This window comes from Ambystoma mexicanum, chromosome 5q, assembly GCF_040938575.1.
Source record: "Ambystoma mexicanum isolate Mex_15411 chromosome 5q, UKY_AmexF1_1, whole genome shotgun sequence".
Taxonomy (NCBI): domain Eukaryota; kingdom Metazoa; phylum Chordata; class Amphibia; order Caudata; family Ambystomatidae; genus Ambystoma; species Ambystoma mexicanum.
Window position 1 is genome coordinate 781,765,170 of NC_090933.1, and position 20,723 is coordinate 781,785,892.

The 20,723-nt window shown below is 47.3% G+C and overlaps 1 protein-coding gene across 1 annotated transcript in view; it reads left to right on the forward strand.

Annotated features, from left to right (window-relative positions):
* Window positions 1-16,666: 16,666 nt before the first annotated feature.
* MRPL53 (mitochondrial ribosomal protein L53) overlaps window positions 16,667-20,723 on the forward strand; it is a 195,354-nt gene continuing 191,297 nt past the window's right edge. Inside the window, exon 1 of the mRNA XM_069621268.1 lies at window positions 16,667-16,789. Within this exon, the coding sequence (XP_069477369.1) occupies window positions 16,698-16,789 (92 nt within the window). The 5' untranslated portion in view covers window positions 16,667-16,697. The remainder of the gene's footprint in view (window positions 16,790-20,723) is intronic.

Sequence of the window (20,723 nt, forward strand, 5' to 3'; positions counted from 1 at the left end):
AACATCATATCCTGAGATTAAGGGTATAACATGTTATTATATGAGGGCTCAATACCTTCCTCCTTATTTTCTTGAGTCTGTCTGGGTTCTCTGAATGACAATGAATTGGGAAGATCAACTATGCTCAATGGACAAAATCTTGCAACATATCCATATCCTTTATAAAGGGTTACACTTCTGATAGGGGTCGCAAAGTGGGTTCATCACTGGAGGCTAACCTCCATCTTTCTATTCCCTTAGGGACTTGGCTGTTGTGCAATCCTGTTCTAATGCTGTTGTTATCTGGGGAAGGAGGATGACAACAAGCCCTGATGAGGAAAAGAGAATGTTAGATGATAATTTATTGGGACTCCCTGAGGCCTCGCAGGAGATTCCCACCCGCTCAAAGTTCTGTTCCTTTTTCTCATGGTTTCTCAAACCTTTTGGGGGAGTGGATAATTCAGATGGAGTATCCTTTCCAATGGATAATTGTCTTTCCTTGTTTAAAAGACTGAAAAAATAATTTGGGCTTCCCTCCTCACTGGATGTCTTCTCATTGGACCTTTCTCTCAGCGGCTTAGGCCCAGAAGGTTTCCATAACATTTCATACCTTAAACTTCCTACCAATTGGCCCTGTTTGATCTCAGTGGGGTCATCAGAAAAATTCAAAAGGACAAACTTCAATTCATCTCCCCAGGAAAGTATGGGTTGTGTCTTTAATCCTCTTTCTCTAGGGGCTAACGCATAAATGCCAACGCCATAGGGAAAACTTAGTTGTAAACTTAAAGACATTATTATTTTGTCCCTACCTGGCACTTGATAATTTTGTGAATACAAAAGATGGAAATCATTCCCCTCCACACATTTTTTAATGGGGAGTATAGCTTGTGAGTTCAAAGCTTGAAAGTTTATCACCAAAAGATACTTTCCATGATTAAGAAAATGAGTGTTTCCCCACAAACTCTTACTCTGTGAATTGGACCCGCTGAAATGTTTTGGGTCGACCTCCGCCTCTTGGGATTTCCTGGGTTCAGATTTGGGAGGGCTCTCAGATGTCCTATCAGCCACCCCAAAGCCTTGAGTTCCCTGGTCTGTGCTTTCCTCCCTAGATTTCTCAAGGCTAGGGAATACTGCTTTCTCAAGCACCCCCTGACCAACCTTATCTCCATAGTGAATTTGGAATGGTTCCTTTCAGTGGTTTTGTTGTAATATCTCAACATCCCCACAGGATTCTGGATCTATCACTCCTGCCAATACATTGATTCCAAATCTCCATGCCAACCCTGACTTGGGTGCTAGTCTAATGTTAGTATCAGGGGTTGGAATCAGTATCAAATCAGTAGATATCAATCTTCTTTCACCTGAAGGAATTGTCTCATCCCTATTACCGCATATATCAAACCCAATAGAACTCTTGGCGGCTACTGGGGGGGTCTGATGCTCTGGCATTTAGCTTTTGAAATGTTAGGGTTCCCCAACTTGTATTGGTTAAGCCGCATCCCACTTCTTACACCATTTGTGAAGGCATCATGTAGTAAGAAACAGACAACAGACTTAAGTATATGGAACAACGTATCTCCGCTGATGCTGTCTCTGTCGGCGTAAACATCATTTGCGTGAGAGCAGCCCATGAGTTGACATTTTCGCTAACCTCTCTGGTGCCCTGATATACGGCCCAATGCCATACCATTGTCTCAGCCGTAGAGCATCTTTGCAAGTCCCCTCAACACCCTTCTATGCTAGGGGTCTCCGCAGACTACCAAGACATTGCAATTCGTCTCTTGGCCAGCATGAATTTGAGGTCCCTCATTTTGACAGTGTGTGCCTCGCTACATTTCCTAGAATACATTCCCAATAGACACACCCTGGACTTAATAAAATTATAATTGGTTATTTATATATATCGTGGTTAATCCCTCCTTTGGACACCCTCTGCGCAATCTCTGGCCAGTACTGCAGAATTTTCCTGCACAGCAACACATATGTACCAGGCCAGCATTTTCTTTCATACATCTAGGAAATAATTGCCTACCACCTCCATCAAACCGGGAAATGTTTAGGGGAGTCAGTATGCCCTGTGGGTCACGTACAGCTGTGTGAGTTTTGACGGGGCATTCCTAGGAACCCTTTTTCGGACATAGGAGTAGTCTGGACCATTCCACATCCAAGATAGGCCTCTCAAGGTCAGCCTCCCATTTGGCTCTTATTCCCAAGTCGGAGGAGCTTACACCGCCCAAGAGCATTCTGTTAAGTCTGGACACAACATGTCCACCCTCTGATATGTCATACATTACCTCTATTTGTGCATTTACCACCATGCCCTCCCAGAGTTGAGGCCACCTGGCTACGAGAGTGCGCTTTATGTTGAGATGTACTAAAAATTGTCCCTTATGTAAGCCAAGTTGTTCAACCAGTAACTCAAACTCTGCAAGCTTACCATCCTGATACAAGTCTCCCACGGTGACGATGCCGCGACTCTCCCAATACTTGCAGCCGTTCAATACATGTTGCAACCTGACCCTCCTGTATCCCTAATATTTCTTTCATATAGTAGGGTTCTAATATAGGCTGAAAGAGTGTAGTGTTCAATGTTGGGTCTTCTGCCAACCAGCCCACCATAAACTGTAATTGTCCAGCCACAAAATATACTTAGAAGTGTTGCACTTTTATTCCCCATGCATCGTAAGCTCTTTGGAGTGTGCTCAGAGAAATCCTCTGTCTGCTTCTTTCCCACAAGAATTTCCTGAGTAAGTATGTCCAGATTTCAGAAGAAACATCTGGGGATGCAATATGTCACGTTTATAAAGAAGTATAACAACCGAGGGAGGGCTGCCATTTTCAAGAGCGCAGCCCTGCCCATTACCGACAAGGGAAACCTACCCCAAAACGCCATTTACTTTCTCAGTCTGTCCAAGACATCTTGCATGCTATGCTCCTGACGTCATGGAACATGTCAATACCTAAATATCGAAAAGTGTCTGGGACCAATTGAATTGTAGGGATGGGAGCTGCTCTGCTGTTTTAGCCCTGAGCCCAGCCAGTGGAAATATGCACGACTTCTGAGGCTAATAGTGATACCAGAAAGTTCAGCAAAGCGATCTAGCACATTGACACACACTCTGCTACCATGATCATTCCACACCCTGCACCCACTAAGAACATGAGGGTTCCCCTAGCCCGCCCATGTCCCAGGCTCTCGCCACATTCACCTCATCCGGGTCCGGGACTCACGTGTACAGTTGCTTGCCCCTCGAGGACATCTGCCACGTGTCCTCACCAGGACGCAGTTTTAATTGCGCCCGTTCTCTCACTGGCAATTGCCTTGGCGCTTGCGAAACTGTAGGACCACTCGAACGCTTCCGCGTCACGTGATTGCTGAATCCCGTTCACGTGATGTGGTTACGCGTCATGTAATCAGGAAGCAGCGTGTACTTAAACGCTGACTTCCCGTGCGGTCGCTGCTTCACAGATGTTCTTCGGATCACTGTTCGGCATCACGTCTTTTGGTTTTGCTCTTCTGAATACTAGAACTTGGACTTGCTTACTCGGATTGCCTTCGGATTGCCCTCTTGTTTGCCTACACTACCTTGTCTCCATTGATAACGGACCTCGGACTGTTTACAGACTTCTTCGGAATCTCCTGCTTGCCGGCACTTGTCTCCATTGGTAACTGACCTCGGACTGCTTACAGACTCCTTCAGAATCTCCTGCTTGCCGGCACTTTTCTTCATTGGTAATCGATCTCGGACTGCCTACGGACTCCTTCGGATCCCCCACTTGTTTTGTACTTGGTCGCCCTGACCTTTTGGAGATTGTCCACAGACAACTGGTCCTCAGCTTCACTGCAGGTGGGCCCCTTCGCCACAACACCTCACTGGGCTCTTTCATCTGGCATTGCTGCCCGCGTGAGTTCCGGAACCACCCGACCCAAATACCCTAGGGTTAGTAGTGCCATCCCTGCCCTATTTGGTAAGCCCATTTTAGTTTTCCATCATATAGTAGTAACGGTCATTGCCTGGTACTTATTGCTATTTTCTTTGCAGCGGTCCTTGGGTGTCCAGCGTTCCGTGGTTCCGGATCACATCATCTCCCACCTGTGGCCTCAAGGGTTGCACAGAGAGTGGCTTTGGTTTCTTTCTGTGCGGCACTTGGGGACGGAGACAATCCGTATCTTCACGACACTCAAGTCACGACAGACTGTGAAGCCTTTTTCGTGCAGATCATATAGGGAGCCACGGACGATCCCATGGCCGCTATGGTTCAGGCTATTACAGTACTACGGGCTGACATGGCCGCCGCCAACACGGCTATCCATCAGCGACTGGATGCTATTCAAAGCGTTCAACATCCTTTACCCACAGATCCAGAATTTGGGGACACTCCGCCACCACCACAACCACGTTCACCTCCCGAAGCTAGCCCCCTGACACCAGCTCCCATGGTACTCCCTTCCCCATTCCCGTTAGCGGCCCCCGAGAGGTATCATGGCGACCCCCGGAAGTTCAGGACCTTCCTCAACCAATGCAAGTTGCACTTCTTGTGTAGGCCGTTGGCCTTTCCCGACTCTACTACCAAGGTGGCATTTATGTTATCTCACTTAGCTGGCACGGCCGCAGCTTGGGCCAACCCACTACTAGAGAACGACAGCCCTGTCCTCTACGATTTCGATCTTCTGGTTGTTGAGATGTCACGTGTATTCGACACTAGGCACAAGGTCCAGTCCCGAGATCTAGAACTGCTAGACTTAGGCCAAGGAAGGGGTTCCCTTATCGAATACATCACCCGATTTAATCAGCTGGTGGCAGAAACATCCTGGATTGAGAGCAAGAAGGCAGTAGTATTCTACAGAGGGTTAAGCAATCCCATGAAAGGCACTCTCTCTGTTGTTCCTTCCTTACCGATTCAATTCCAGGATCTGGTGGATTTAGCCCTGCAGGTGGATGCCCGACGATCCAAACGTCGGGTGGAGGCCGGGTTCTCTCAGTCAACAGCCTTGCCCACTCCTTCGGCTTCTTCGGAATGCTCTGTAGAGCCCATGCAGATTGGGGGTATAAGAAGTCTGATTACTTCAGCAGAAAGAGAACAAAGGAGGGCAGACAATGCATGATATTATTGCGGTACGACTGGCCATTTTGTTAAGGAATGTCCTAGACACCCGAAACCCAAGAATCAGGTTTTTCGGACTGCTCGATCGTAGAACCGGGGGCTGGATCGAGCACTCTTTGTTTTTCCCCAGACCCTGTTCCTGCTTTCGGGTGCATTAGACCCGTCCATGTACAGCCCGTCCTGCAACCCACCCCAGGGACTTCCCATCCGGTCACCATTATCATTGATTCAGGGGCCACGGGCAATTACATCGACATTACCTTGGCCCATTCACTGAACCTACCCCTATTGAACAAGTCATGGCCGGAACCAGTACAGGCAGTGGACGGTTCTGCTTTAGTCTCTGGTCCCATTAAACAGCAGATGGCCCCGTTACTCCTGACCATCCAGACCACACACAAAGAATCAATATGCTTCGATCTCATATCCATGCCACAGTACAGGCTTATTCTGGGGATACCTTGGTTGCGGGAAAACAACCTGCTCATTGACTGGAAGACGGGTCAGGTTCGTTTTGAGTCCGAAGTTTGTCAGAACTTCTGCCTTCCTACCACCAGCGGGGACGAGTCACCAGCACAGGCCTTGGGGGCTATCGCTCATCTTACCTTAGACAACACTGAGGCTCCACCTTCTGATTCCCAAATAGTAGGCTTGGTCGCCAAAGACATTCCTGCAGAATACAGAGAGTATGCGAAAGTCTTTGATCACGGTTCCTCTGAAACTCTTCCTCTGCATCGATCCTACGACTGCCCCATCGATCTGATCCCCAACTCTGTCATACCTACAGGCCGTATCTACTTACTTTCCCCTTCAGAGGAACAGGCTCTAAAAGAGTATATACAGAAATCCTTATGGTTAGGACACATATGCCCGTCCAACTCGCCTGCTGCCAGCCCAATTTTTTTTGTCCCCAAAAAAGAGGGTGATCTTCATCCCTGTGTGGATTATCGTCGACTTAATGCCATCACCAAAAAAGACTGGTATCCCATACCCCTCATAACGCCCTTACTCGATTGTCTGACACACGCCTCCATCTACACGAAGTTGGATCTTCGGGGCGCGTACAACCTGGTCCGTGTCCGCAAGGGAGACGAGTGGAAGATGGCGTTCTGTACTCGTTACTGTCTTTTCGAGTACACAGTCATGCCGTTCGGCTTGTGTAACGCCCCGGCCACGTTCCAGAGATTCATGAAACACATCTTTAGTGACATCCTGGACGTGTTCGTGGTCGTCTATTTGGACGACATTCTCGTTTTTTCACCGAATCTGGATGAGCACGTCCAGCATGTCCGTGAGGTCCTTTCACGTCTACAAAAACACTCCCTCTATGCAAAACTCGAAAAATGTCAATTTCATGTAGACCATGTCGAGTTCCTGGGGTTTCACATCTCACCTGGTGGACTCGCTATGAATCATGCAAAGTTACGAGCTGTGTTAGAGTGTCCCATACCACGGACCCTTAAGGCCCTGCAGTCTTTCTTGGGGGTCACCAACTTTTACTGGCGATTCATCTCTGGGTTCTCTTCCATAGTGGCACCACTCACCGCCTTGACCAGCCCACTGGTACCATATCGCTGGCTGCAGGAGCAACAAAAAGCCTTTGACACCTTAAAGTTGGCCTTTACCACAGCTCCTGTGCTCCAGCATCCTGACCCGGACCTCCCTTTCATTGTCGAAGCAGATGCCTCTTCTTTCTCGCTAGGCGCGGTACTCTCACAGGCTTGTCCCACGATGGGTCAGTTACATCCTGTAGCCTACCACTCCCGCAAATTCAACACCATGGAGGCGCATTACACAGTAACGGAGAAAGAGCTCCTGGCGGTGATGGATGCCTTTTGGGTGTGGCGGCACCATCTCCTGGGAGCTGAACATCGGATAACCGTATATTCAGACCATCAAAATCTGCGAGATCTGGCCTCTCTCAAATGTGTCAACAGTAGACAAGTTAGGTGGCTACTGTTCTTTGCAGAATTTGACTTCCAGATTAATCATTGCTCGGGTACGGCACACAGCAAGGCTGACGCCTTATCCCGTTCCCCTGGAGGTGTTGTTCTGCCGGTTTTTCCTGATACCCTGTTGAACAAGGGCAGTGTTATATGTCTCTGCAGTCCACCTTTGCCATTATTGGATACCATACGCCAATGAGTATTACTCCATCCCGATCAACTGACGGAATGGGATCTGATATACCGGGATGGACTGCCCTTCGTGCAAGACCGCTTGGTTCTGCCCACCACCGACACCCACAATCTGGCCCTAGAATGGTCCCACGATACCCCCTTTAACGGTCACCCCAGCCAAAAACGGACCTTGGACCTACTGCAACGTTTGTGCTGGTGGCCTTTTATGAAACGGGAGGTCAAAAATTGTGTGAACACCTGTTCTGTTTGTGCCCAAAGTAAACACCGTAGGGGTACGTCCAGTAGGTCTCCTTCAACCTTTGCCTGTTCCCCCGAAACCTTGGCACACATTGACCATGGACTTCATAACGGATCTACCCAGGGTACAAGGATTCAACACTATATGGGTGGTAGTCGACTCCTTCACAAAAGTGGCTAGCTTCATACCATGCAAAGGGATCCCCTCCGCCCCTGTGTTGGCCAAACTGTTCTTTGAATCCATTTTCTGTTTGTTTGGGTTACCTTCATGTTCTTGTTTCTGATAGGGGCTCGCAATTCACATCCTGTTTTTGGCGGGCATTGATCAAGTTGCTGGGTATTGACTCACAGTACTCCTCGGTTTACCATCCAGAAATGGATGGTCAGACCGAGAGGGCCAACCAAACACTGGAACAATACATGCGCTGTTTAACATTACAACAACAGGCGACTTGGATACATGTCTTACATCTTTCAGAGTTTGCCTATAACAATACAGTACACTCTTCCACTGGGTTCTCCCCTTTCTATGCTCTGTATGGTCAGCATCCCCATGTCCTGCCCGTCCCTGACCTGTCCCTTTCTGTGAATCCGGCTGCGACTGCCTGCGTAAGGGACCTGTCTTCCGTCCATGCCCAAACCATCACTCACCTTCGTGAGGCTCAGGCACCCATGAAGTCCTTAGCAGATGGGAAGTGTTTGGAGTCCCCGTCTCATGCTGTGGGTTCATGAGTGTGGTTTTCCACCCGGCACTTGCGTTTGGTGGGTTCCCGTAAACTGTTGCCTCGTTTTGTTGGTCCCTTTGTAGTCTCCCAGGTTGTTAACCCGGTGGCATATCGTCTCGTGCTCCCGGGATCTTGGCGGGTTCACCCTGTCTTCCACACCTCCCTGCTTAGGCCTTGCCCTGATTCTTCCCGCCACCGTGCCCTGGCAGCCCCGGTTTCTCTAGCCACCCCTGATGTGTTCGAGATCTCTGGCATTTTGGGATCCCGTGTCTGTCGGGGTCACTTGCAGTATCTGGTGGATTGGTCGGGTTACGGCCCGGAGGAGTGCTCTTGGGTCCCTGCTGTTGATGTTCACGCTCCTCGGTTGGTGGCCTGCTTTCATCGAGACAATCCCTTGAGCCCACAAGGTCGTGGGCCTTTGGGGGGGGCTCTGTCACGCAGTCTGCTACCACTCTCATTCCACACCCTGCACCCACTAACAACATGAGGGTTCCCCTAGCCTGCCCATGTCCCAGGCTCTCCCCACATTCACCTCATCGGGTCCGGGACTCACGTGTACGGTTGCTTGCCCCTCGAGGACATCTGCCGCGTGTCCTCACCAGGACGCAGTTTCGATTGCGCCTGTTCTCTCACTGGCAATTGCCTTGGCGCTTGCGAAACGGTAGGACCCCTCAAACACTTCCGCGTCACGTGATCACTGAATCCCGTTCACGTGATGCGGTTACAGGTCAGGTAATCAGGAAGCATTGTGTACTTAAACGCTGACTTCCCGTGCGGTCGCTGCTTCACAGATGTTCTTCGGATCACTGTTCGGCATCACGTCTTTTGGTTTTGCTCTTCTGAATACTAGAACTTGGACTTGCTTACTCGGATTGCCTTCGGATTGCCCTCTTGTTTGCCTACACTACCTTGTCTCCATTGATAACGGACCTCGGACTGTTTACGGACTTCTTCGGAATCTCCTACTTGCCGGCACTTGTCTCCATTGGTAATTGACCTCGGACTGCTTACGGACTCCTTCAGAACCTCCTGCTTGCCAGCACTTTTCTTCATTGGTAATCGATCTCGGACTGCCTACGGACTCCTTTGGATCCCCCACTTGTTTTGTACTTGGTCGCCCTGACCTTTTGGAGATTATCCACAGACAACTGGTCCTCAGCTTCACTTCAAGCGGGCCCTTTCGCCACAACACCTCACTGGGATCTTTCATCTGGCACTGCTGCCCGTGTGAGTTCCGGAACCTCCCGACCCAAATAGCCTAGGGTTAGTAGTGCCATCCCTGCCCTATTTGGTAAGCCCATTTTAGTTTTTTATCATATAGTGGTAACTGCCATTGCCTGGTACTTATTGCTATTTTCTTTGCAGCTGTCCTTGGGTGTCCAGCGTTCCGTGGTTCCGGATCACATCATCTCCCACCTGTGGCCTCAAGGGTTGCACAAAGAGTGGCTTTGGTTTCTTTCTGTGTGGCACTTGGGGACGGAGGTAATCCATATCTTCACGACACTCAAGTCACGACACACATCTAGCATGTGTTGCAAGTTTTCTTCCAGTCATTGCACGTAAAGCAGCGTGTCTTCTGTGTACATGGAGACGACACGCGTGATACCATCCATTCGTATTCCTACATCTGCATATTCATCCCTGAGGTACACTGCTAATGGTTCCAGTGCAATGATAGAAAGCATTGGGAACAACGGGCATCCCTGTCTGGTGCCCTTGTCTAATTCCCAACTGTCTGATATATGGCACCCAGTCTTTGTTATGGCTCTTGGTGCAGTATATACCAGCTTCACCCATCTCAGATATCCCTGTCGTATACCAAAGCGCCAAAGGGCTTTGATGGCATCCAATGATGCGATCGCATAGTGTTCACTACTAGATCCAGTACTGTCTAATATGTGGTGTAAGCACCACAGATTCCAGGATGTATTCCTTCCTGGGATGTACCCAGTATGGTCTGGGTGTATCAGGCCTCTGATCAATCTCTTCAGTATTTTGGCTAGGAGTGCAGTAAGGATTTTACTGTCGAGGTTTACCACTGACAGGGGCATACAGGAACCGCACTCCATCTGGGATTTATTCGGTTTCAGTATTGGTATGATCGATTCTCTGGGGCGCAAAGGAAGCACGCCTGTCTCATAAGCCTCTAGAAACATCTTTAGTAGGTTGGGGGCAAGTTCCTCTGCAAATGCTTTATAGAATTCGCATTGGGAGGCCATCTGCCACAGGGGTTTTGCCCGTTGGCAGTGACCTAATCGCTGCTTGTATCCACTCCACTGTGATCAGTGCGTCTTGCTCTGTAGTCACATCCTCATCTAGGCAGGGCAGTTTGAACAGGGATAATGCCACACCACAACAAACACACCACACAGACCCCCACACAACAACACACGACGGACTCAGAACTGAATACCACACCAATATGCTTGGCGAACTGTGTTAACCGAACTGAAGATGCCAACAGTACTTCACAGCTCTCTTGCTCCTCTCCAAACTTGTTCTACTAACACGCCTAACCTACCCCACTTTTTGTTTCAGACCTGCCAGAGTGCCAGGGGACCACTCTGGTGGTGATAGTGTGCATTACAAATATCCTTTAACATTAACATTAACAGTCATTCTCATTTGGGTTAGTACTCAAAACAGCCCCGCCATAGTTGGTGACTGCCAGCAATATGGCAGGAAATTAATATCTCTCTGCTATGTGAGAATCTCTGGTGCCTTCATTGGCTGCTGAGACTATGGGCCTCATTACACGGTAGCGCCATGGTTCATGCCGGTAAAATACCGGCACTGCCTTGGTGGAAAGGGGAATTACCGCCACATTCCAAGGTTGGCGGGGCGGTAATTCCCCCTTCCACCATTGCCCTTCCCCATTCCCATTTTTGCCCCATAGGGCTCTATGGGAATGGGGAAGGCGCTAATTACGGCAAATTGCGGTACCGTAATTAGCTCCACTGGTCCCTTTGCGTGTTGGTTTTTAACGCCTGCAAAAAGCAGGCGTTAAATTCCCCAACCCGCAAAGGGACCTCGTAGTAAGGCGGTAAGGATTTACCGGTACCGGTAAAATACCGGTACCGGTAAACCCTTACCGCCTACCGTGTAATGAGGCCCTATATATTGGCCTGCCAAATTAAGTGACATGGGAACTTAGGGACGGCCACTGCAGTGACAGCCCAGGGTGCAACTAATAAAGGAGGACTAGGGGACCCCATTTTGTCCCTAAATCATTAATTCTACCCCTAAAACAGGAGCACGGCAAATATGTTTTGTTGCAGTGTTGATGTGTGTAGAACGGAAAAGAAAAGTCTGTCCGTGGTGTGTACATTTTAGATATTTTGTTGCTTGACTAGAGCAGTGGTTAATGTGTGTTCCAGATTGTGCACGTACATTGTTTGTTTGGTAGTCTATAGTGTCTGTCAGAGTGATGTTTAAGGAGTGTGGAGGATTGGGTTGGTGTTTTAGAAAAGTATAGTGTACACATTTTTCTTGGGGTAGTGTACCTTCCATTGTGTAGCCAGAGTTGTTTTGCTGGTAGAGTAGAGTGCCAAGATGTGTTGTTTGGCTTCGTGAGGCTATATCACACAACACTATGCCATGGCCCAAATTCAGGGACCACAATGCCTAGCCAGCTTCCTGGGACCTCCCGTCTGACTGCCCCCTGACACCTCAAAAACGCTGCAACTGTAGTGCAACAGTTCAGGTGTATCTGTTTATTACACTTGGTGCATGGAGTGCTGGTCACTGTAGTTTTCAACAAAAAAACAGGAACTAACTCTCCCCCATTCCATTAGTAGAATGCCCTCACTGAGGCGGAGGACACGATCAGTCTGGCAGTCCATCCTATTAGGGCATGTGTCACCCCACTACAGCCTCTGTGGAGTCTGGAGATCCAAATTAATGTGTAGCACTTGGGGAGTGAGGATTGCACTCTTTTCTACATTTATTAAAATGAAAAATTGACAGCAGTTCTTGGATGTCTGTAATGGGACACACCCTGGGATGGGCGTGTGCATAACAAGCAAAGTTCATTTTTCATCTTAAATATGACTGGGGTACTATTTGCTTAAAATCCTATTCGGCACAGATAGAACTATGCACTGCTAAATCACAGAAAGCTTAATTCCCATATGCACTACAAATCACAGCAATTACAGACAGCATGTGTTTTTCCCTGCAAAATGGGACAATAATTTAGCAGAACTGCACCATATGAAATTAATTTCAATTTGTTCACGTTTAGAGTACATGCACACACGCACACTGTGAGAAACCGGAGGCTATTCTCACTCCTACCCCTTGGATCCTCTGTACAGGTGGCCAGGAAAGGCCATCACTTTTGGATCCTGACCCTGGAAGTGGAGAAGTGAGGGAGGATCACCTAGGTGGAGGGTCCTTGAGGATTAGGAGTGGGGTGTCCTTGGGCGAGACATGGTATCCCCTTTTTCCCACTGACAATCAACCTAAACCTCCCCTGACCTTTAGGGCTACTATAAGCCAGCTCCCCTCATTGCCCCACATGTGACATTTGACAGTACTGAGACGAGGAAGACGAGACTGAGGGTAATGCACACTAGGCCATGTCACCATTTCAGGGCTGGGACGAAGAAGATGCCTGCAAATGGTAATGAAGGGCAGGCACGTCCAATTGGGAATTCACACTGCAACCTGTCAAAGGTTTGCAGGTGTATAAGGCAACATGTGGAGCAAAGAGGGAGACAGGGAGAACTCTGGGAAGGATACCAGCAGGACACCCGTGTTTGAAAGGGGCAGCTTTGGGATGACCTGTGGAATAGCCAGGATGTCGGCCAAAGCCCAGAAATCCCCTCACGCCGAAGGAGCTTCTGCAGCAAGAAATATGCAGCCGGATCTGCGTAGGGAGCAGGACGCAGTCCGCGCCCTGTCGGAGGCAGCGGGGCACAGACAAGCCCTCAAATGCAAGCGGGGCTCATAGCAGCGGGCCCGCCAACGTGCGAGGCTGGAAGAGAACGTCAGAGCCACCGAGGAACATCACCAAAGACTGGTGAGTGTCAGGCAAGGCACTCGGGAGCCGTGGGCGATCCTAGCGGGTGGCAAAGAGGAAATACATGACCAAAGTAAAGGAAAACTTGGTATACAGTGATTATATCGAATAAAAAACAGAGTGGTATTTAATAACGAAAGGTTTTACAATGAAAAAATACCAAATTTGTATTAAAAATATATGGAGGTGGGCTAAGGGGTTAAAACGGGTGGGGAGGGGGTTGGTGGGGTTACAAAGATTGGGAAACAGGGGGTTTGCGAGGCGACTTCCCCAAAAAAAATAAAAAGAAAAGTTGGTATTTTTTCTTTTAAATGTTTTGTTATAAAATACCAACCAAGCGGCACCACCTTCACACTTCTGTTGCAGCCGGCTTTGTGTGCTCCAGCAGCTCAGCTCAGCCCAGCCCCACCCAGCTCCGCATCACAGTGACTGAGGCCTGGTAAGTTTTTTATCCTTTGTTGTGTTGCAGGCCACGCCACGGCCTGGTTTATTTTTTTATTTGTTCAATGTTTGTCGGGTCTGTGGACCCGATTTATTAATTTATTTCTGCAATGCTGGATCCGACCAGATATGCTGGATCCTACATATGGTCAAAAGGGCTTAACCATAGACAGTTCCAAGCATTTCTTGCGGAGATGGGAGCAGACCATGATGATGTTATCTACTTTTGTCAAGTTCGTTGGCTTAGCAGGGCAGCCACACTATCCAGATTCTGGTCACTGCTTAATAAAATTAAAACGTTCATGACAAACAAAGGGAAAGATGTCACCTTATTGGATGATAGCTGGTTGAAAGACTTGGCATTCCTTGTTGACATAACAAAATATCTTTCGGACCTGAATATAAAACTGCAAGGGAAGGATCAGTTTGTGAACAGGCTGTATGAGCACATCCAATCCTTTGTTCATAAGCTGGAATTGTTTCAGAAACAGCTGAATGAAAAGCTACTCATTTCACAGTACTGATGACTAGATCTGCTCACTGCATCAACCATGACAAGTATTCTGCACTGATTGGGAATCTTTTGAATGAATTTAAAAAACGATTTTCAGATTTCAGGGAGCACAGTGATGAGCTGAATATGTTTGCAGATCCATTTGGTACTAATGTCACCAATGCTCCTGACATGTTTCAAATGGAATTAATTGACATGCAAAGTAATAGTGACCCGAAGAGAGCCTTTCCGAACATACCCTGCATACATTTGATAGTAAATACATTACATGGGACTCTTTCCCAAATCTGTCTAATCATGCACTTCGGTTCATTGCACTTTTTGGCAGCACGTACTGCTGTGAACAGCTTTTCTCAAGATTGAAGAGCATTAAAACAAAATCAAGATCACTTTTGACAGATGGACACCTATCTGGAATACTCTGCATTGCCACATCAGGTGTGCCAGCAGATATTGAGAATTTGTGCAAGCAAAAGCAATGCCAAGTGTCACACTGAAAACATGTGCAGTGTTAGTAGAATTATGGACTTCTTCTTAACTTTGCTGAATGCTTTACAAGTTACAACTTTACAAGTTACTAATCATGCAATAAAAAAAGTCCTTCATACTTTTAGATTGTGCTCGCATTGCGTTTATTCAATTGGGTTCACCTTTGGATGATCAATTTTCCACATTTTATCTTTTGAATGGGATTATGCTTCTTTCATTACCACAGAAGTATTGAATGTGTATTACAGAGATAAGCTGCCATATGTATTGGACACGCTGCACAGGCAGCATCAAACATTAACAAAGAAGTAATGAATGTGCATTACAGAGATAAATTGGCATATGTATTGGGCACACTGCACATGCTCAGGCAGCATCAGTCATGCTTTGCACAGGACAATGCTGGCCTAAATTGGGAACAACCAGCATAGACATGTTGCTACAGAGGCATATTTTGGGCACAACCAGCATGCCAATGTGTTACATCAGTGACAGTGCTGTCTTACACTGTGGACACATTGATCATTAAAATGAGTTGTGTTCTACAATGTTCTTGTCTGCTGTTGGTGACATGGAATGTACATGCTCCCCTTTAGAACTGATTGTAAACGTATGGCTTTTGCCCACTTTTCCTGCTGTAAAATGCACCATTTCAGCCCCATATTTGAAAAAAATAATCTGGGGGGGCAACCCCCCCAATCCCTCCCTAGATCGTTATAGCTCCCTCGCTACACTCGGTCGCCCCCACTACTTCAGAAAAATATCAACACATACACACTGGAACAAATCACAAGAAACTAACCTTTGATCACTGTCCCTGACACCAAAAGCTATGTTTGGGACTGCATGGCTACCACTGCCCGTGATGCTATTGTGTCAAAGGTAACACACCATCGATTTTGAATATACTGCTTTGGGTGAGGGTGTTGACTTTTGGCTCGCCGGCCCACCGGGTGACAAAAAGTTAATGCTTCGGCCCCACATTCAAAAAGGTTGGGCAAGCCTGCCCTAAAGCAAGGACAACTTCTATAATACCACAGTAGACCGCCCCAACTGTAACCAACAGTCTACAGCAGCTGTAACCAACAGCTTAACCTTAGCTGTAAGGTTGGGGTGAGTGTTGTAATGTGCTAGGGTAATGCACTAGTGCTGTGGAATTCTTCGTTGGTGGAATGTTGGTGTGGAGTGTTTGTCCTTTGAGTGGGGAGGTTCTAAGGTGAGAGTTGGAAAGAGAGAATGGGCTGTGTGGATGGGCCAGTGATTCTTCCCTATGTACTTGAGAACTTACCTGTGCATCTGGGCCTAATAAACATACATGTAACTACCTGGTTCCTGCGTGGTGTATGGTGAAGGAACCCACCCCGGTCTCTTCAAGTCGGAAATGTAGAAAAAGGGAATACCCGAAAATTGGGATCCTTGGATATAACTTACATACTGTGACTTCATTTGACATACGATGCTATCAACTTTTATATAGTGACAGACAAATCTATTGGTTTTGTTAAAGCCTGTGTTGGTTTTCCATGGGACACGATTTAAAAAACGGACATTCACTATGCTGGGTTACCCTTTTCTTTTAAAATTGCGGTTGTATGCCATCTGCTGGATGAATGTATAACTTCATCAGCCCATTTTTTGAAGGGCTCATTATTTTAGAACTCAAGCATTTTACCTAGGTTGTTTTAAAATTTTCTTTGGCTTTAAACATCTATATGTTGGTATTGTTTCTGGCATGAAACGTACAATTACTGATGTTCAATAGCTGATCTAAAACTTTTCTTTGTAAAATAAATTATTTACATGATGCCTATAATATCGCATAATGTGTAACTCTTCCTTCATAACGCGATTAAATAAATGTGACACATGATCACAGATTTTCAGCTTGATGGCGTGTAGAATTAGAAGACCACTGGACTACATTTTCCGTCGTACATCCGGGTGTTTAGTAATACGAAAATTCCAAAAGCGCCCATGGGAAGCGTAGTTTTTATTTTGACTGGTTACTGAGAGTGAGGGGGCGGGCCACTGAAGAAAGCAAAATGGCTGCGTCCAAGGCTGTAGTGGTGCTGAAATCGGTGAAGAAAATAGCCATTCAGTTTTGCCCTTTTGAGGCCAATGTGAGGTCAACACGGTAAGCGATATTTACAGGCACGGGCTTTTGTTTTTCGAAGGATTTCTGCAGACATAGCAAAGCAACGACCACGTAGAATGTAAAGATTTAAGGAAGTTTATAAGAGCTGCTTATATTGGCGTCGAAAGTCCTTAGTGCCGTTCTATTCACGAGGAACACTTTCTCCCATCGCTTTATTTCTCTTTTTCCTGCCCTTCTCACCATCCCCTCTACATTATTTTTCTTTTCTCTAGAAATCTGCTGTCATTTCTTCACAACCTAATAGCTCACCTCTTTCCTTCTCCCCTTCCCGACAACTCGTCTCCTTCGTCGCTTTCCTGCTCGTCACACCTTTGTGTTTCCTCACACCACGATTGCTGTCAGCCTCTTGATTCGTGAACTAATGGACGTAGTTGCAAAATGGCATTTTCTCCAACAGGAATGTGCTTTATTATACACGTGGCATCCTAATAAAAACACGGATAAGTGCCCCTCATGCCAGCAGGTAAGCAGCAGTGCCCATTGGTCGGAGAGCAGGGGGGAGGGGGAGTTGTGACATGGTAAGGGTGGGAACAGTCCAGTCACGGTGGGATGGTGGAGAGGAAGCTACATCATATGTTATTTGAATAGTACCTACTGCCATTGTTATGGTGTCAAAGGTCAGTAGGGTGGAAGGCCCTTCGCAAGACCATAGTGCAAACAGGAGAATAAAAGAGCCTTACGTTGCATGTGAACACTAATACCTAATCCCCCCCACTAGCGTGAGAAGGGGGTTTACATTCTATTAAAGACAAGGAGGCGATTGTTATGCATAACAATCTTTACTCTGACACCACAGCAACAAAGAAGAAAAACTTCTGTTATAAAACATTTTTTGTAATTTAAACACATAACAGCTCCTACAATGAAATGGAAACATCCCAATCCAAAAAGGAGGGCAGGTCATGCTCTGGGGGCAACCAATGGGCTGAGAGCCAACCCCATGAAGGTCTATTCCTCTAACACCAACTCCTCTTTCTGTCTTGTTCTTCCTTGGACGCCCACTGCACAATCCAACCGCGTAGCACGAAGAGTGATGGTCCAACTGAAAACAGGCGGGACATGAACTTTCCCGTAATGTGAACTGGAACAGATTTCCCTTTTTGTCTTTAAAAGAATCTAAACCCTAGGTATTCTATGGCAAGACAGGAGGCTCCTATTATGCAAGTTCAACAGCAACATGAGCAATATGTTTATGATAAACATTTTGAAAGTTGACTCCCTTGACCAATCAGCTGCTTTCAGGATTTGTTCCAAGCTACCACCAAGAAAAGTGGCTTTAGAGGCCATAGCACCCCAAACCGAATGGGGACCAAAAGAGGAAGTGTCAACCCCCGCCTCCCGCATAACCCACCTAATCCACCGGGCTAAAGTGGACGGAGATACTGGCTTATGGGGCTTCCTGTAGGAAATCGGCAGCTGAGAAGTATTTGGAGGCCTAAAACTTTCCGTTGTCAACTCCAAAACATTTCAAACAATTGATAACACACAATGGAAAAGCTGGATAGGATATTGAGGAGGTCATACATTTAGTTCTTCTGGAAATAAAAAAGGTAACCCCTTGAGGAGTAAACATCTTATTGTCCACATCCAACGCTCTGATATCAGATACTCTCTTGATGGACACCAGGCATAACAACATCGCCAGTTTGGAAAATAACTGCCGTAAGGACAGACTCTCATTAGGTGGCCAGGCTCGGAAGAGATCTACTACCATATTAACATCCCAAAGGACTGAATACTTCGGTTTCGGTGGAACCTTAATACAAATGGATTTAAGGGCTCTTCGCACCAAAAAATGCCTACCCACAGGTTCTCCTTTAACTAAAAGATGCCCTGGTTAAAATAGCAGATTTGAAACCATTAATAGTCCTAAAGGCTTTACCTTCCTTAAACAATTCCACCAGAAAATTAACTACCTCTACAGGAGGGGCAGAAACGGGATCGAGGTGCCTAACCACACACCAGCTAACCCAGCGGTTCCATGCTGAAGAGTTTCCCGACTTAGAAGAGGGCGCCCAGGAGTCCCTGATGACTGAGACAGAGTCTTGCGAAAGTCCTCGGAAGATCTGAAATCTTCCAAGCCATAAGGGAGAGATGCCCTCGAAGGACCAGCTCGTCAGGGAGACCCCCCTTGACCTATCAGCAACTGGGGATGGAGAGGAAGAAGACGAGGAACGTCCACTGCCAACTCCAGGAGAGCTGGGAACCAAACCTGAGCAGACCAAAAGGAGGTAATCAGCACCACCGTGGCTGTCTGCCTGCGAACTTGAACCAGCACTCTGGCTATCATAGCGAAAGGAGGGAAGGCATACATCAATGGACCCGACCAATCCTGGAGGAATGCGTCGGTAGCTAGAGCGCCAGGATCTGGTCTCCATCTGTAGAACTTGGGAACCTGACAGTTTAGCCTTGAGGCAAACAGATCCACTGCAAACGGACCCCATAGAGATTCTATCTTGGCAAAGAGAAACCTGTCTAGCATCCAGTCCCTTCTGTCCTGCAGATGCCTGGATTTCCAGTCCGCAACTACGTTGCTGATCCCCCGAAGATACTCCGCCTTTAACACAATATTCTGGTCCAGGCAAAAATGCCAAAACTCCTTTGCCAGATCCGCTAGGACCTTGCACCTGGTACCCCCCAAATGATTTACGTATCTCACAGCGGAGACATTGTCCATGCGGAGGAGGACACAACAATTCCCCTGATCCTTGAGAAGACCTTGCACTGCAAAGGATCCCGCCAGCAACTCCAGACAGTTGATGTGCAGTTCCTTTTCCCTGTCTGACTACTTCCCTCCTGTGGAAACCTGGCACAACCTGGCTCCCCAGCCCGCTCTGCTGGCATCGGATTCTATAACTACATCTGGAGAGGGACCAAAAATTGCTTTGCCATTCCAGGCATCCAGGTGCCTGAGCCACCAAAGGAGCTCCAACCTGGCATCTGGGAACAACACCACTACCTGAGAGTAAGACAGACATCTGCGCAGATGCTTGGCTTTCAGACGTTGCAACGCCCTGTAGTGCAGGGCGCCCGAAAAATAGCCTGTATGGATGCCGACAACATCCCCACAACCCTGGCTAATTGCCTGAGGGAGATCTTCCCTTTCCTTAGGATGTAACAAATCTCCTTCCTGATCTTTGAAAGCCTGCTGTCCGGGAGAAGGAGGATGCAAAGCTTTGAATCTATATTGAAGCCCAGAAACTGGATACATTGCGTAGGCTTCAATATGGACTTTTTGACATTTAACACAAAACCTAATCTCTGAAGAAGGGTCACTGTAAACTCCAGATGAGCACAGAGAGTCAGAGCGTTCTGAGCTAACAGGAGCATGTTGTCGAGATAATATTATAATCCGAATCCCCTTGGATCTGAGGAGAGCCATCACTGGCTTCATTAGCTTGGTGAAGCACCAAGGGGCTGATGACAAGCCAAAGGGAAGGGAGGTAAACTGCCAAACCCGATTCCCCCATTTAAACTGAAGAATTACTTGTACATTTTTTAGGGGAGTGGGCTTTGACAGAGGTCCCCGCATCCTGGGAAGGGTGAAAATTCACAATGCAATTGATCAGCCTATCAAAAGCTGAAGCAAGGGTATTATTGAGCCCAGATAAGGCAGTGTCCAATGACTGGATTGCCTGTGCCACTGACGGCTGAGCCTGAAAGGACTGGTCTCCTACACCCTACCCCAACCTATCACTTTTCTTGGAAGGGCTCACCTGAGTGCTGACATCTAAAGAAGATGAGACCATATTCTTATTCATGACAGCACTATAAATAAATAAATATATTATTAAATGCTGAACAATGAAATTAATGTGTCACAGACAGAGCCTTCAGCTCACACACTTAAATAAATTCAGCCGAGCAGGCTGTTTAATATGCACACCCTAGCAGGGTGACACTCACTGGTGGC